At 39.0% G+C, this 16,798-nt stretch overlaps 1 protein-coding gene across 2 annotated transcripts in view; it reads right to left on the minus strand.

Moving 5' to 3' along the window:
- The window catches only part of LOC114664830 (phosphoinositide 3-kinase regulatory subunit 6-like), a 146,430-nt gene that overhangs the window by 13,890 nt on the left and 115,742 nt on the right, over nt 1-16,798 (minus strand). For both annotated transcript variants that reach the window (XM_051936289.1, XM_051936288.1), the window contains exons 11-16: nt 13,577-14,015; nt 10,146-10,245; nt 9,721-9,846; nt 6,491-6,601; nt 4,424-4,514; nt 1,148-1,218 (exon numbers count right to left, since the gene is read on the minus strand). In XM_051936289.1, the coding sequence (XP_051792249.1) occupies nt 1,148-1,218; nt 4,424-4,514; nt 6,491-6,601; nt 9,721-9,846; nt 10,146-10,245; nt 13,577-14,015 (938 nt within the window). The remainder of the gene's footprint in view (nt 1-1,147; nt 1,219-4,423; nt 4,515-6,490; nt 6,602-9,720; nt 9,847-10,145; nt 10,246-13,576; nt 14,016-16,798) is intronic.

Here is a 16,798-nt window from a genome sequence, read left to right on the forward strand (position 1 = left end):
ACATCAAGTGGAAGTCTTGAATTTCCTGATAGCAGTGGGCAATAAAGACCCCCAGAGGCTCTTCTCAGCACACTGAGGTAGAATGAGCCCATAGCTAAAAGTGGTCCAATGGAGCACCTCCTGGAGGGGATGGAGGGTCTTTTTTCATTATGCATCCAATTCTTCTTTGCTGTTTTGAGCATTTTGTTGCATTTCTTTCTTTTTGTTAATACAGTTTCTGCGCAAAAGTTTATATACCCCCCATAGAATTTGTAAAATGATTTTGGTAAGATTTGAGCGATCAGACAAAACACTCTTATTTAGGAATTGTGGTCAGGTAAAGCCTATTTATCATCACAGAATTGTGTGTGTCATTTAGTAGTCCTGCCCTAATTTGTGGCTTATTTTGAAGGCCTCGCACCCTTTTTGCCATGTTTTGATTTCACTTCCTGCTACTGCATAACAACCAATAGTCTCATTTTTTTCAATATCAGATCAAAAGGAAGGAGAAAGAGATGTGCGTGGTCCCTTTGACTAGGGCCTGTTCATCAATGATTTCTTTTGTTGGATTAGAAAATTTGCTCTTTAATTAAATCTGTTGTAACCTTTGCTTTACTTTCTTTAACAGCTCAATATTCAGTTTTCATGTTTTTTTGTCTTGCTATAATATTATTGTATAATTACTGTATTTATTTCTTTAGGATATTTTCCGTGTAAGAGGAAAACTAAAGATATGGCAACATGTAACCAGGTATGAAACGGAAAACCTCTTTACCATAACTCCCTATGATTCAGTTTAAAAAAGAAAAATAACTGGAAACATTTTTCAGACCCCCCAGTTGTGTTACCCTAACTCCAATGAAACCAAAATGAATTGAGTTTCCTGAAATAACCCCAAAATAAAATGTTTCATCTGCTAAATAAAAGAAAAAAAAAATCAAAAGGAAACGTCTGCAGACCTGACAAAACCACAAGATGTGTTGCACGAGATAATTATTGATGTCACATGCAGCTTAGAATCTCAGAGAAACTCACAAGAGCACAAGTAGTACTCAACTTATAAAATGCTGTAAAAGAAAAGCAAGGACAGACAACACAAAGCAAACAACCTTTTATATTTCCCGAACCCCCCAAATAAATCCCCAGACGTTCTGTGGATGGAGTCTACCTTCTTGTAAGTGACAGACAGGACAGCACCAAAACTTTCAGTCATATTCCTTTTCCGTGTCAAAGTGTTTTCTAAAAAATAAAATAAAACACACATTGTGATTTTTAAGGTTGAATGTAGTAAGGTGTAAAGTGAGGGCTGAACCCCAAATTCTACAGTGCAGAGCAAACAAGAGTGTCAAGTTCTACAACTTCATTACCAGAGGATGTAATGTCCTCCTTTGGTCCAGAGGCTCCTCCAATATCAGCATGCACTGAGCTCCTGCCTCCTAGATGACTAGGCTTTAATTTTATTATCTACATAACCCATGCCAATAGACACAAACTAAAGAGACAATACAGAAAGTATTCGAATGGTTGCATTCATCCTGAGGTGAAAAGGCAGTGGAACCTTTCAGGATGACAGTGTCTCCATCCACAGGATATGAGTGGTCAATAGATGGTTTGGAAAGTCTGACATAAATGTACGCTATTTACAGGTCAAATTCCATTAGAACAAACTTTGAAAATGCTAATTTTTTTCGCATTAAGAGTTAAGATTAAAAAACAACTCATGCATAAGCGTTTGAGGAACACCCTTCGGGCTCATCTAAGGCATGTAATACCACCCTGGGATGAGAGGGGGCATTGGCACTAATCATGGCCTTTTCTCTTCCCTCCACAGTGCTAAGAAGACACCCAGTAAGGGCAGCTGACTCTGCCCCTTCTGGGCCATTGCTTATAAGTTCCAAAGCCACTTTAGATTCTACGAAATAGAAGCAAATTCGAGACATACGCATCCATGCAAAGCAGAAAATGTCAGAGAAAAGTGAGGATTCAGCCATTGCAAGATAACGCAGTGTAATGGCAAATCGCATTTCAGCTCCAACAGGATCAGGGTGCTTGCTTCGATGTTTGATGAATGGTTCAATGCAGGGAAGCAAATCATGAAACTTAAATGCTGACATACAAAAGTATTCATGGTGCTGTTCTTCATCCATTTCTAATATATGCAATATATACGTAGCATATTCCCCATTGTAATGATTCAAAATATTTAAAGGTCTTGCATACCATCTTCTGTGTAACTGTTGCCATCTTTTTTGTGCACCTTCACAAAACCGCATCTCGCCCTGCCACCTAGTGGAATCCTCCAAATTTACATAAATTATGTGCACAAGTATAGTCCGCACGCTGCTTGCATAGTGGCAGCACCAACAACCATACACGTTACATAGTGTCAAGTATATCCCGATCCTAAGATGACATTTTAGGTCATCAGTCAACCCTGTTATTCTATGGGTGTGGCCTCAGAGGTTGTGACCTGATTGTAATCAACACAACAGGATAAAAGGACGACTAGGGGTTTATTTCCTTATCTGATCTGCAGACACCAACACTCTATCAAAGAGCCGTGCTGTAAATATTCTTGTGTGTTTCATTCAGTTTTGAACTTTTGCTTGTTCTTTAGACCTCTGTTTTTGTTTCACATCTTGGCTTCTGTTTCAAATCGTGAATTCCCAGCTTGTCCCCTTTTTGTTGTCCTACATGCATCTCCTGGTTCTCCACACAAAGTTTACCTGTTAATTCGCTGTCAGGATAACCTTCATTTTATTGTGTGCGCTAAAATCATTTAAATTATTTTTCTCTCATCAGGAAAACCTTGATATCCCAGAATGATGAAGCAAAAAAAGAATTTTAGAAATTTTTGCAAATTTTTAAAAAATAAAAAAACTGAAATATCACACTGACACAAGTATGCAGGCCCTTTACACAGTACTTAGTTCAAGCCTCTTTGGCAGCGATTCCAGCCTGGAGTCTTCTGGTCTGTGACACAAGAAGCTTTGCCGACCTGGATTTGGGGTTTTGTGCCTTTCCTCTCTGTAGGTTCTCTCAGGCTTTGTCTTATTTGATGGACAGCTATTGTCAGGTCTCTCTAGAGAAGCTCAATTAAGTTCAAATTTGTGCTCTGACTGGGCCACTCAAGGGCATTTAAAGAGTTTTCCATTCACAACTCTTATACTGTGTTGTGCTTAGTATCACTGTCCTGTTGGAAGATGAACCTTTGGCCCCATATGAGGTTCTGAATGCTCTGAAGCAGGTTTTAATTAAGATATCTCTGTGCAATGCTCTGTTCAGCATTCCACAAACCTGACTATTGTCCCACTCCTCAACTCTACAGCATGATGCTACCACCAACATACTTCATTACTGTAATAGTATGATACAGGGGATGAGCAGACTAATATTCATTTCATTAGACCAGATAATCTTCGTTCTCACAGTCCAAGAGTCCTTTAGGCATTTTTTTTTTGCAAATTCTAAACAGGCTTCCATGTGTCTTTTACTGAGGAGAGACTTCTGTCTGGCCGCTCTGTCATAAAGCCCGGGATTGGTGGAGCATTTCAGTGATGGTTTTCCTTCTGGAAATTTCTCCCATCTTCAGACAGGTTCTCTGCAGTTTCTTTGTCACCTGTCTTACCATGGCCCAACTTTCATGATTTCTCAGTTTGGCTGAGTGACCAACTCTAGGAAGAGTGGCTGTTGTTCCAGACTTCTCCATTTAAGAACTATGGTGGCCACTGTGCTCTAGGGAGCCTTCACCGCTGGAGGAATTTTATGTAGCCTTCCACAGATCTGTGCTTTAACACAATCCTGTCTTTAAACCCTGCAGGCAATTTTTTCAACCTTGTAACATGGGTTTTTGCTCAACTGTGAGACTTTTTATAAACTGATGTGTGCCTTTCCTAATCATGTGCAACCAATTGAATTGACCACAGGTGGACTCCAAACATCTCAATGAGGATCAATAGAATGGGATGCATCTGCTCCCAGTTTTAAGTTTCACAGTAAAAGATCCAAATACTTGTGTCAATGTGATATTTCAGTTTTCTGTTTTTAAATAAATTTGCAAAACTTCCTAAAGTCCTGTTTTTGCTTTGTCAGTCTGGGGTTATTGAGCGTTGCTGATGAAGGGAGCGATTAATTTAAATTATTTAACACAAGACTGCAATATAGCAAAATGTGAAAAAAAAAACTGAAGGGGTCTAAATACGTTCTGAATCCACTGTTAAGTCTTAGCATGTCCTGTTATGACATCCACGTAACACACCTGACTCCTGTTGGAAGTTAAAATATTAATTTTACAATGGCCTTGTAGATCCCATACCCCTGTTGTGTAGTAATCCCCTCTTTTGTGTGGTACCAGCACATACCTGGCAAAACTTGGCAAAATGAAGTGACTAACTATGGTGGACAGATGTGGTGTGATGTAGTATTCATTTAACTTCCACCTTACCTCCAGCGCTTGGCGATTCTGGAATGCAGATCTCTGCCTGTGTCAGAAAGACATCTTCTACAGCCTCTTTTGTCAAGCAGGAAAAGGATATCTGAAATAAGATGAAAAAATACATTCTGTAACTTATGATGAAATATAACATTCTGCTTTAAATCATATTTCATATCTATTTTACTCTAAGAAATGTCAATGGGCAAGACGAGTATGCCATTTTCTTCTGGTTAATAACCTATAACCGCAATAACCTATAATGACAGTGAAAATATTTTCAGAAAGGTTTACCACTTTATTAAAAAATGAAACACCAAAATCTAGTATTCAGAATTTTCTCCAAATTGTGGGTTTCTAGAACTTGATTGGAGTCCACCTCTGGCAAATTGAAATGATTGGACATCATTTAGAAAGTCCACATTTCACACTGTGTGCCAAGACAAAAAACATGCCGTGAAGTCCAAGGAACGCTATGTAGACCTCCATAGTCAAAATGTGGTGAGGCATAGATCATGATAAGGGGATAAAATCATTTCTAAATCTTTGACTGTTCCCAGGAACACAGTGGCCTCAACAATTTTGAAATGGAATACGTTTGGAACCCCCAAGACTCATCCTAAAGTTGGCTACCCAGCCAAACTGAGTAACTGGGCAAGAAAGGCCAAGGTCAAAGAAGTGGCCAGGAGCTCAATGATCATTATATCAAAGCTTCAGAAGCCCTCTGCTGAGATGGGAAAACCTATTGAAATGATGGCCATCTCAGCAGCACTCCATCAATCAGGCCTTTATGGTAGAGTGGCATGACAGAAGGCCTATGATGCATTTAAAGGACTCTAAGAGCATGAGGGAAAAGATTCTGTAGCCTAATCAGATAAAAACTGCACTCCAAGCACTATATCTGAAGACCAGGCAATGCCTATCTCCTGCGTGATGCCATATCACTACAGTGGAGTTTGGTGCTGGTAGCCTCGTGCTATGGGGATGCTTCTTGGCAGCAGAGCCAGGGAGACTGCTCAGAATTGAGGGAAGGATGAATGCAGACAAAGAAAAGACAGAGAAAACCTGCTCCAGAGTGCAAGAGACCTCAGATTGGGATGATGGTTCGCCATTTCGCTTAATAATGACACAAACAACAACAACAACATTTATTTATATAGCACATTTTCATACAAAAAGTAGCTCAAAGTGCTTTACATAATGAAGAAAAGAAGAATAAAAGACAAATAAGAAATTAAAATAAGACAACATTAGTTAACATAGAAAGGAGTAAGGTCCGATGGCCAGGGTGGACAGAAAAAACAAAAAAAAAACTCCAGAAGGCTGGAGAAAAAAATAAAATCTGTAGGGGTTCCAGGCCACGAGACCGCCCAGTCCCCTTTGGGCATCAGGGCCAAGACAACAATGGTGTTGGCTCAGCCAAAGCCCAGACATAAACTTCATAGAACATCTCTAGAGAGACCTGAACATGACAGCTTACAGATTCCTCCCATCTAATCTAATGGAGTTTGAGAAGATCTACCAGGAAGAATAGGATATACTGCCCAAATCCACGTGGGTAGAGCTTGTAGAAAATTACCAAGAAGACTCAAAGCTGTAATTGCTGCTGAAGGGGCTTCTACAAAGCACTGAATTAGGGGTCTAAATACTGTTATGAATGAGAGACTCAAGATGCTGAATTTTAATAAAATTTGTAAACCTTTCTGAAAATGTATTTTAACTTTGTCAGTATGTGTTATTGAGTAAAGATTGATGGGCAGAAATTGCAATTGTATAAATTTAAAATCAATAACAAAGTATTCAGAAAGTTGAGAGGTCTGACGACTTTCTGAATCCACTGTAGATGAATTTAATGGAGTACAACATCAGTTGTGATTGTGCCTCTCGAGAAAGGAAGGAATCTTTTCCTAAAGCTGGATACTGTGGTGCTGTGATAGCAAAAGTATATCTGAAGACCTGGTGGGGCGGCAGCTTGGACATTTAATTATATAAACTTTGAACATGATTCTCAATTGTACAGGAAGGCAGCTTATTTAGAGCAGCAGCAGTCTGCACAGATGAGATGTAAGCCATACTAACCTTGACTGAGTAAATACAGAAGTAGACGGGCTGCTGACCCATTCGCACATAGTAGGAAATGATGTCCACCAGGAAGGGGTTTGCAGCTGAAGTCTTGCCAGAGCAGCAATTCTGTTCGAGAAAACAAAAAAAAATCAGTTCGGTTTAACACAGTAAATTTAATTGAAAAGATCTATGAAATAGTGTGTCATACTTTATTCAATCTCATTTTAGATTGTTCCCTTCATGAACATTATTTGTCCCCGGGGGAAATTTGGCATATTCCTTAAACCACCTTGAAAAGCAATCTGTTCATCTTTAATTAATTACATTTATATACAGTAGCTTTTTTCTATCTTACTCAAAGTGCTTTACATATGGTAGACAAAGGGAAAGCACGGCCACTTTACCCCCAACCAATGTGAAGCATCCACTGTGTGGCCCTCTAATCATTCCCCGTCTCTAATTGGCTAACTACAGTATCTCTCGCAACCCTTCACTGCTTAACAGCTAATGTGTGATGAGGGTATGTAATAAGTAAATAAGTTTAACATGTCACTGTGCTCTGTACAACAAGTATTTTATAAATCCACTCACATGTACAGCTCACACAAGGCCAGATTTAGCACACAGTGGCTCATCATTTAGAACTGCTAAGCAAGCATTAGAAGACAAGAAAGGGACAACTGTGAAATGGGCTTTGTACTATTTCTGTGTGTCAGAGTCAGCATGACGTTGGATCTTCTTTTCCTTGCTTGGAACGGAATGATTTACCTTAGTGCGGGCCTGCATATGGAGAAAGGGTATAAAACCTTGGGTCATTGCCCGGCACACCTTTGAAGCCAACGGACAGATGGAAGATAACGTCATCCAATCCAGAAAATCCTTCTAACGCAGCGGCGAAAATGGAAGACTCTATTCAAACTACCCGAAAGGTCTTGTCATGGCTTTCTCGTCTGTTATGCCATGTAAACCGTCATTAAAGAAAGCAAAGTTATTTCACCTATGTGATTTCTTACTGCTGTATTACTTATGGAGGGGTATCACCTTTTTATATTATATATATATAGTTTCAGGTTATGTAACATGCCACAATTACAAAAGAACTTATTCCAACCAGGGAGCTAGCACCCCCTGCTGGATTCAAGGTACTGGGGCAATAATGGCTGTAGTCACACATGGAATTGAGGATTTTCTGCCATCATGGCATATCCAAGAAGATTCCGGGCTGGAATGGATGCCATTGGGGCTTCAATGAAGTGCTGAGTAAAGGGTGGCATACTTGTGATATCAGTTTTTATTTTTAATAATTTATCAAAAATGTCTAAAATCCTGGTTTTGCTTTGTCATTCTGGGATATTGTGTGTTGCTTAATGTGAGGAAAAAAAGAAATTAAAGGATTATATCGTAAGATTCCAACATAACAAAATATGAAAAAAGTGAAGGAGTCTGAATACTTTTTGAGGGGGTCATATATTGCACTATAATTTATTTTTCTAATTATTATAAATCAAGCAGGCTTGAAAAGCTTGCTATTATTTCATTTAATCCAATATAATTTAATTTGCTCTTTGTATCTTTTGTATTGATGCATGTTTAGTTAATGAGTTGAAAACATCTGCAATACTGAACGTTTATTTAATTAGTTTATTATAATACAAGTCAATTAAATCTATATTTAGTGTGTGGTATAACATGTTATGATTTACTGTCATTTTTTAAGAAATATGCTGTTTTGTTTGGAGATTTATATTGTCTATTTAATTTAACTCATTTAAAAGTATAATTATACATAATTTAACACTTATTAGTCAGTAATATGGTCTGCATAAATATGTCAATTTTTTTCCCGTTTATGTTTCTATTATTTTCTCTTCATTATTTATCTGAATCCACATATTCCAATGCAAAGTTGCAGGAATCTGAAATTTCTGAGTCACGCAGTGTAAGAAATAAACCTGCATGAATTCCTTACTGCCCTTTACCCTCACAGAGCATCAAGCAAGCAGTTCAAACCACAGTTACTGAGCACAGAAATGTCGTATATTTAACAAGTACTATAAGATGGGACTATATTAAAAATGATTTTTAAATTAAACATTGCATTAATAAAGTAGAAACACCACAAGCCAAGCCTCGTTTGGTTTTGATCTGCCAGTACTGACCTTTTTTTGACTTTTCTCCTGAGTTGCGCTCATACTCCATCTCCTTGCTGACATTACAAGGTCAAAATCACAACTCTAAAACATAATGCTAGGGCCGTAAATAAAAAGTTAACACTAAAGAGTAAGTGTTTCTTTTTCATCCATGGAGGGATAGTAGAGAATGTGAGGGCTGCCAAGATCACGCAATCAATATTGACATCACATAAGCAAATCTTATACATAAAATTCTACGCCTGGAAGTGTGTGTGTCTGTCTATCTGACCTGGAAATGCGAGGCTACAGCATGAAGCTCAAAGAGCTGGCAAGGCAGCACCAAGTTAACAAGTCGGAAGAAGAAAGAAGTTCGAGGCTACAGCATGAAGCTGAAAGAAAGCGACTCTGTTGCCAAAGTGAAACCGCAGAGGAAAAACAAACTAGCCTCTGATAGACAAGGGGGGCGAGCACGTCCGCAAAATATAACCTCTGACTCTGCATTTCAATTTTTTTTCTGACGATTTCAATAGTTTCTTTAAGCCCGGGCTTTTTACAACACGGGCTTACACAGCTAGTAAATAAATATTTAAATAAATAAAGGCCATAAGCAAAATAAAAATTTGGAAGGCGAGACAAATCGATGAACACTAAAATAAGAATCTATGCATACAAAACCCTAAAATAACAAAAAATTATATGTGTAAAATGGCTGAATTACATTACTGCTTAATAAACTACCTATTCTGATCACTTACACTATTCTGAACATATTTTGTTCAAGTGGAAAAATTCCAGGCCACTTACCGTACCAAGATGGGAACATTTAAAACTGGTGAACAACATTTTCACTTTAGAAGGTTTTTTTTTTTTTGTTATGTTCGAGTGGTCCAACCATTTGATAATCTTTTGGATATTTTGTTACTCATAACGCATTACTTCTTATCACATCTTTCTCTGCTCCCTAGACAGAGAAGGCTTCTGATCTGAATAGGGTGTAGTTTTATCTGCCCTAATGATTTCTAAGTTACACACTCAAATGACATTCTTAAAAAAAATAAGAAGTTAAAAATAAACCTAACAAAATAAGTGCCTAGGAGGGAGAAATCTTCTCACCATTTTGGCTAACTTGGGGATCATGTGGGAAAGGCTGTTGATGTTACTCTCATACCAGGGGTCTGCCCTCCCCAGGTAGGCGGCTAGCTGGCAGGTGTCCATCTTCTCAGCCGATAGATACTCCAACTGTAACACACAGAAAGACGTCAGCATCTGAAACACCATTAGATTCCAGCTGGATGCTCCGTAAGTCGTGTCTTTCTTTTCTCTCCCTCCATTCATCTGTCAGTCTTACCCAGTTCAGAGTCGTGGTGTCTTTCTCTCTTTTGTTAGTTTAACCGTGATGTTTATAACAGTAGAAAACAATATTAACAGTGGAAATGAATACAAATATGCTACATTTTTAAATGTTAAACCATTCCAATAATACGACCTTGCTGTCTCCCTGTTTATTTCGTCTCAGTATAGGATGCCATGCCACTAACCTCTGTTGATGGTGACCCTGGCTGGCTGTTGCACACAGGGATGCAGTAGATATGTAAATTCATCTTGGGCAAGAGGAATGGCCGTCTGGCTTCCCTTTTCCTATGGAGAAATAAACAGTATTTTTCAGTACTGAAGCCATCTTAAAACTCTTGCAAGAAAGAGAAACTTTTCATTGACTTTGCTCACAAAACCAACTGTTGTGATGTGAGATTTTGCATATAACTTGATAAATATTGTGTTTATTTCTAACTCAGGCAAAGCAATGTAATATTAGTGTTACATTATGTGAGAAGCATTCATGTTTACAATCTTCTCCCCACCAGGAATGGGTCTCTTTCAGTTTTACCAACGGCGGTGTTGGGTAGTGCCTTAAACCAGTTTGGCGAGTGTTTCTCTGCTAAAGTCTTTCAACCCCCGCAAGAAAGCCAGACTGCCTAACTGCTAAGTTTTACCTTAACATGTGGTTGGGGGGCAGGTGTTAAGATGTTCTATTCCCCCATTGGTCTGAAGTACGGCTGTTTGGAATTGGCATGTATCAAAAGCTTTTAAGTACCATGACGTCCTATTGGCTCTAGCAGTTGGACAGAGAATCTATAAATTTACTTGCTTAACCTCACACTCTCTCTCTTACTAACATCTGATGAAGGAGCATCTCTCTCTCTTACCAAACCGATGAACTGAAAGGACAACACAATGGAGAGCACAGCTCGGCAGCCATATTGAACAGACATGCGGCTGAAAGCTGACCACAAATGAACTAGAGACATTTTTAAGTAACTAACAAGTCTGTGTGCCGCCTGAAACTACACATCACCATTTAATCAGGTTGTATGGTTGCCAATATTCAAATGTACTTTGCATATTGTTATTATTTATGAATATTATCAATAAGACATTGTTTAAATTGTAATTTAACTCCTGCTTGTCTTTTGCTATACCTAACTGCCTGAGGTTATAGATATAGAAGGGAAGGTGGGGAGGAGTTATATGGTACAATACCTTATAAACAGTGGTAAATCCGTGAGATTAGAGGCATTCTGACAAAGGCTACATATTAATAATACAATAGGGGAAAGTAGAGCAATACATTACTCTACCATGACAAAACACCAACCAAATTAGACTCTGCGTTTGGTGATCGGGGTGGGGGGGTGGGGTCCTAAAAGCACAGGTACCAAAAACACCTTCCATAGCTGCCCACTACATGGGGGAAGTGCCATCAAAAACCCAGATTAGAAACCCAAAGGGCCAAGAGAATTCTGTATGAAATAAAAAGGTTTATTTTCACCGAAGCCTGTGCAGGCGCAAAGCTCCGAAGAGCACAAAGAACTGTCTAAAAGGCAAGGAAAAAATGCAGTAAACAAAGTCCCCAAAAACAGAATCCAAAAATTGTGGTCAAAAAACCGAGCAGAAGTTCAAAATCACAATAAACACAGTCCCAATATGAAATCCAGAGGCGAGGTAAAAAACAGAGCAAGAGTTCAATTCCAGAAAATCACAAATCAATAATATAAGCACAGAAAAACAAGAAAACACTGCACTCCTATGCGCGTTCAGTGAACCGCCAATAACTATGGGAGGGCCTCTCTTAAATAGGATGGAGGGCCATTCCTGGTGGTGATTGACAGGAGCCCTCCTACCAAACAGAAGGCCACATTCACTTATAAATTAAAACAGAGAAAAATGTACATAATAAACATTGATACAAATAAATGACATAAAATCACACAAAACAAACAAGAAGCGCCACTTTGACCCTCAGCCAGGGGAGACATGCTGGCTGAAACATGACACTGCATTCATGCACACCAAATCTTTTCATTGTTACAAGTGGTACTATTTAAAAGGTTTCAGTCATGCTTTCAAGAAGGTGGGACTCCAGCTTCACAGGCTGGGCAATTTCAGCATCACATCCTTAGAAATGCTGTATATGACACACATCATTGTGGAACTATTCTGCTGTGCTGAAGAAATGGGACCACTGTAATGAGGAAAAGTGATATGCCTGTTACATCCATAGGGACACACCAACCTAGAATATGAACTCCGCCTGTCCCCACCTCTTGGTGCATCTTTTAAAAAGTCCTTAAATCTGCAGTCTGGTGTCTAATGACCTGGATACAACAGTGGCTGCCAGCACTACGCTAGAACCCCAAATGCATGTTATGAGAATCATCATCAAAGTGAGATTTTCCCACCTGGCTCTTCCACCATTACTCTTGGATTTGTGGTTTCTTTTACATCACAAATTATCAGCATTGCAGAACCATATAAGCCTAAAGAAAACCTCAACAAATGACAAAAGATGCAGTACATGAAACTTATACTGAAGAATGTACTATGAGAAAGCCATATCAGAGACAGCAGCAAAAGCAAGGGTTGCAGCACTGACTAGAAGTTTATTAGACAGTTTGCCATCTTCATTATAGACTTTCCTCAAACCCCTATTAGTGCTGAGCTCTTCATTGGTCACCTCTACCATCCCAGTTCATTATGGACTATACTGGACCAGCCTGGTCTTCCCAAGCAGTGATAAACTCTTGCAGATGTGGCTTCTCAGGTTATACATTCCATACATTTTCTGACTTGTCCTATCATCATTCACTGGACAAGGCTCTGGCTAAAATGAGGTGACATGGACTTGTCCTACTCAACTGTATTCCTCCCAGGCAATCTAGAAGTGCATATTTGTGAGTGAAGAAAGCCATTCAATGAAGGATCAAAATCCAGGTGCCTAGCTAATATCATCCAGTTCCTTCCATTGTCATTTACCCAGTGACATATAGTTTCTCTACTTGTCTTTTAAGTTCCCTAAATATTTACAACTACTCCCTGGGTCCACTACAGTCAAGGATCCTTCATCTAAGGTTTAGCCACTGCTTGTTAATAATCACCGGCTTTTTTGGAACTAGGCCTTGTTTCCTTTTTGGCCATTTGGAGGACAGTTGCAGCCCATGACTATGCCATTAAAAAAAGGCAATCAGGTGCAATTCCTCTATCGTACAAACAAACCAGCATGCACCATTAATAAACTCTTCACCTTCAAACGCATGCAAATACTGGCCAATAAATTATTTTATGTTCAACTTCTCTATTAGTAAAGATGAGATTCATACACTAGCAAGCCTTACATCTCTCTCTAGAGATCCAGTAGGGCCTTCCATGAATTGGTACCAGGCATTTTACCCAGAAGCCTCTGCTTACTTCAGCTTATGGCTGTCACTCTTTTTATCCAATATTGATGCACCTAGAGTGGTTTAGCAGAGCCTAAAGATGATGGATGCCAAGCAAATCAATAAGGCTTATTGTAGGCACCATTCTACTAGGCTTTGCTCCATGGGGATTTGCAACCAGGAACTCACCCCACCATTTATGGAAGTTATTTTTATCACTTCGCCTTGTGTTTAGTTCAAAAGCAGCTCACAGGTACCTGATAGAATAGTACGCTTTTGCCATTTTTCCCAGAATCCGATCATCTCCCAGAAGCACGACACGTGCCGTGTATTGTCTCTGACTTCTGCTCCCGGAGATGCCTTGGCTACCAGATCTTCTCTGCAGCTTTCCTGGTGGGCAGGTAACTGTCTCCTCAGCCGAGCTGGCTATGGTGTCTGTTATGGAGGGTTTCATCTTGATGCCACCCTTTCTCACAAGCCGCCCCTGTTCTGGCTCTCCTTTGCTACTGCCAGGCTCCTCGATCACAGGAAGCATCTCCGACAAAGGAAGGTCTCTCTCAATACCGCTGTCTGTAGAGAGTATAGAAAGCCTTATCATGTCAGTTGAGGTCAGGTCTGCAATCGAGTCCTGCAAGTCAAAGAACTCTGAATCTGCTCGGGAGAAGCCTCTCTTGATAACTTTTGACAGCTCTTGCCCTGTGTATGAAAGCAGACAGAGATGTTCACACTTAAGAGATGGGGCCACTTCATGGCACTTAAACAAAGACTGAAAGGACAGAGTTCAACATATGTTTTGTCTTTTCTAGTGAGATATTAGAACTCAGAATAGGTGTCTGGCAGTCATAATTATTCATATATACGTATATGGGGTTTGACAGTTTATAAAAGGTCAGACAAAATCTCACAATGATAAATCTAATTATTACGTGTGGTTTTGGCATTTAAAATGTAATTAATGCTACTCTTGATGAAATTATGCCAGGTCACTAATTAAGTACATTTCATCTGCTCCAATACTTGATGATAAATTGACAGTTTAAAACCAGAAGAATACAACATTTAAATTTTAACACTGTCATAATTCATGAGAAAAATCATGCATAATGCCTCACTGTGTCTGTGACAGCTACTGTATGTCAGAAGTTTTCTCTGTTTTAATTTTTTTTTTTGTTCAGACCAAAGTGTGTTATTTATTTATTTATTTATAAAGCTTCTGTAAAAAGCCCAATTTCCCCCCTGGGGACAAATAGAGTTCTCTCTGTCTATCCATCCTTATTCTTAACAATGATGGTGATCAGCAGGTCTTGTCTTCTTATGCTCTGGAAGCTCACTATGGCTAAGTGATATTAAATGCTCTCTTAAATTACGGTGAAGAAAACTAGAATGGGAAAGGGGAGCAAAGTGAAATTACTACTTCAATTTTTGAAGTGTAGAAGGTTTATTTTAAGTTTTAATTGTTTTGTTCAAGTGAACTCAGGATTAACTGAATTTACCGGACTTTAATTACAGGCATTGCAAGCAGCCATTTCTTGTATTCTTCCTATTGTGCCAGTAATTTATGCATCTGTTCCAGTCGGTTTCTTTTCCAATTAGATTATGACCTACGAATGGGAAATATGTACAGATATCACAGAATCTGTTTTAATTAATTTATATCCTGGGAACAGCTTGAGAAAGGAAGGAGCACAGGGAGTACTTAAAAGATCAAACACTTTGATCAGAGTCATTCGTCATCTGGACAAGATAGCTAATCAAATATGTGCAATGTCACATGTCCCGGAACTCAACATGTGTGTTTTAACATAAACATGAATTGTCCAAAGGACAAAACACAACGACAGAAAGGTGACAGGCATAGGAATCGATGTTGCAGATCAAGAGACGTGATACCATATGAGTTGGACATCAGAAAATGTCAAGTATTAATGACATCGATCGGTAAACCAAAAGTTGCTCTGGACAACATTCACCCCGACACTTCTGATTTTCGGTCATTTTTTTATATCTAGACTTTGCAATCTATTGAATTTTCTGTTATATTTTCTTTTATTTAATACTGCTATACATTAGTAAATACAGCATTGCTTTTATATTTTCTATACTTTTTCTTTTATTTAGAGTGATTAAAATAATAAAAGAGAATCAAATGTGAGTTAGATGTCTGCTATCCTATCCACAGGGTTTATTAAGGCTATTGAGGTCGCTCCTCAGTAATTAGAATTTTTCTTCGTCTTCTTTCGGCTGCTCCCGTTAGGGGTTGCCACAGCGGATCATCATCTTCCATATCTTTGTGTCCTCTCCATCTTGCTCTGTTATACCCATCACCTGCATGTCCTCTCTCACCACATCCATAAACCTTCTCTTAGGCCTTCCTCTTTTTCTCTTCACTGGCAGCACTATCCTTAGCATCCTTCTCCCAATATACTCAGCATCTCTCCTCTGTACATGTCCAAACCAACCCAATCTCGCCTCTCTGACTTTGTCTCCAAACCGTCCAACCTGAGCTGACCCTCTAATGTCATCATTTCTAATCCTGTCCATCCTCGTCACACCAAATGCAAATCTTAGCATCTTTAACTCTACCACCTCCAGCTCGGTCTCCTGCTTTCTGGTCAGTGCCACCATCTCCAACCCATATAACATAACTGGTCTCACTACCGTCCTGTAGACCTTCCCTCTCACTCTTGCTGATACCAGTCTGTCACAAATCACTCCTGACACTCTTCTCCACCCACTCCACCCTGCCTAAGTGACATACAACCAAAAGAGAATGAGAGAATGAAAACACGTACCCAAACCTGATTTGAGACCCTCTGTATTGAATTGTCTTAAGATGAAGCCTTAAATAAATACATTTAAGAACATTTGTGTTAGGCAGAATTCCCAGTGGGAGCTGTGTGGTTTTTCGGCCTTGGAACACCTACAGATTTTTTTCCCCAGTTTAACTGGAGTTTTTTTAAAACGTTTTCTGTCCATTCTGGACAGTTGACATTATCATTGGCACGTCATTTAGAAACTTAAAAAATATCTATATTTAAGGACTCTGTTTCTCTTTATTATATATCTGCCTTATGCAAGTGTACATTAAATACTATTACTGCATTATTTTTATCTTATTTAATTTTTTAGTTTGTTTTTCTTTGCAAGTAATTACTATTTTCACATATTGTAAAGCACTTCGAGCAGATCGTTTGTATGAAACTGTGCTATAGAAATGACTGTTGTTAATGCTGTCATGTTCCTTGTAATGCTTTGAAGACCACTTTCTTAGAACATTACAACAATCTGGATGAGAGCAGGCAATTCTGCCCAACAAAGCTCACCAGTCTTATCCACTAAATTCTTCTAAAAAACATCAAGTCGAGTTTTGAAAGTCCCTAAAGTCCTCCAGTCCACTACACTACGTGGTCACATATTGCATGTGTCTGTGATTCTCTGTGAAAAGAAAAAACTTCCTAATGTTTGTATGAAATTTACTC

The sequence above is a fragment of the Erpetoichthys calabaricus genome, chromosome 14, assembly GCF_900747795.2.
Source record: "Erpetoichthys calabaricus chromosome 14, fErpCal1.3, whole genome shotgun sequence".
In the NCBI taxonomy this organism is placed as follows: Eukaryota; Metazoa; Chordata; class Cladistia; order Polypteriformes; family Polypteridae; genus Erpetoichthys; species Erpetoichthys calabaricus.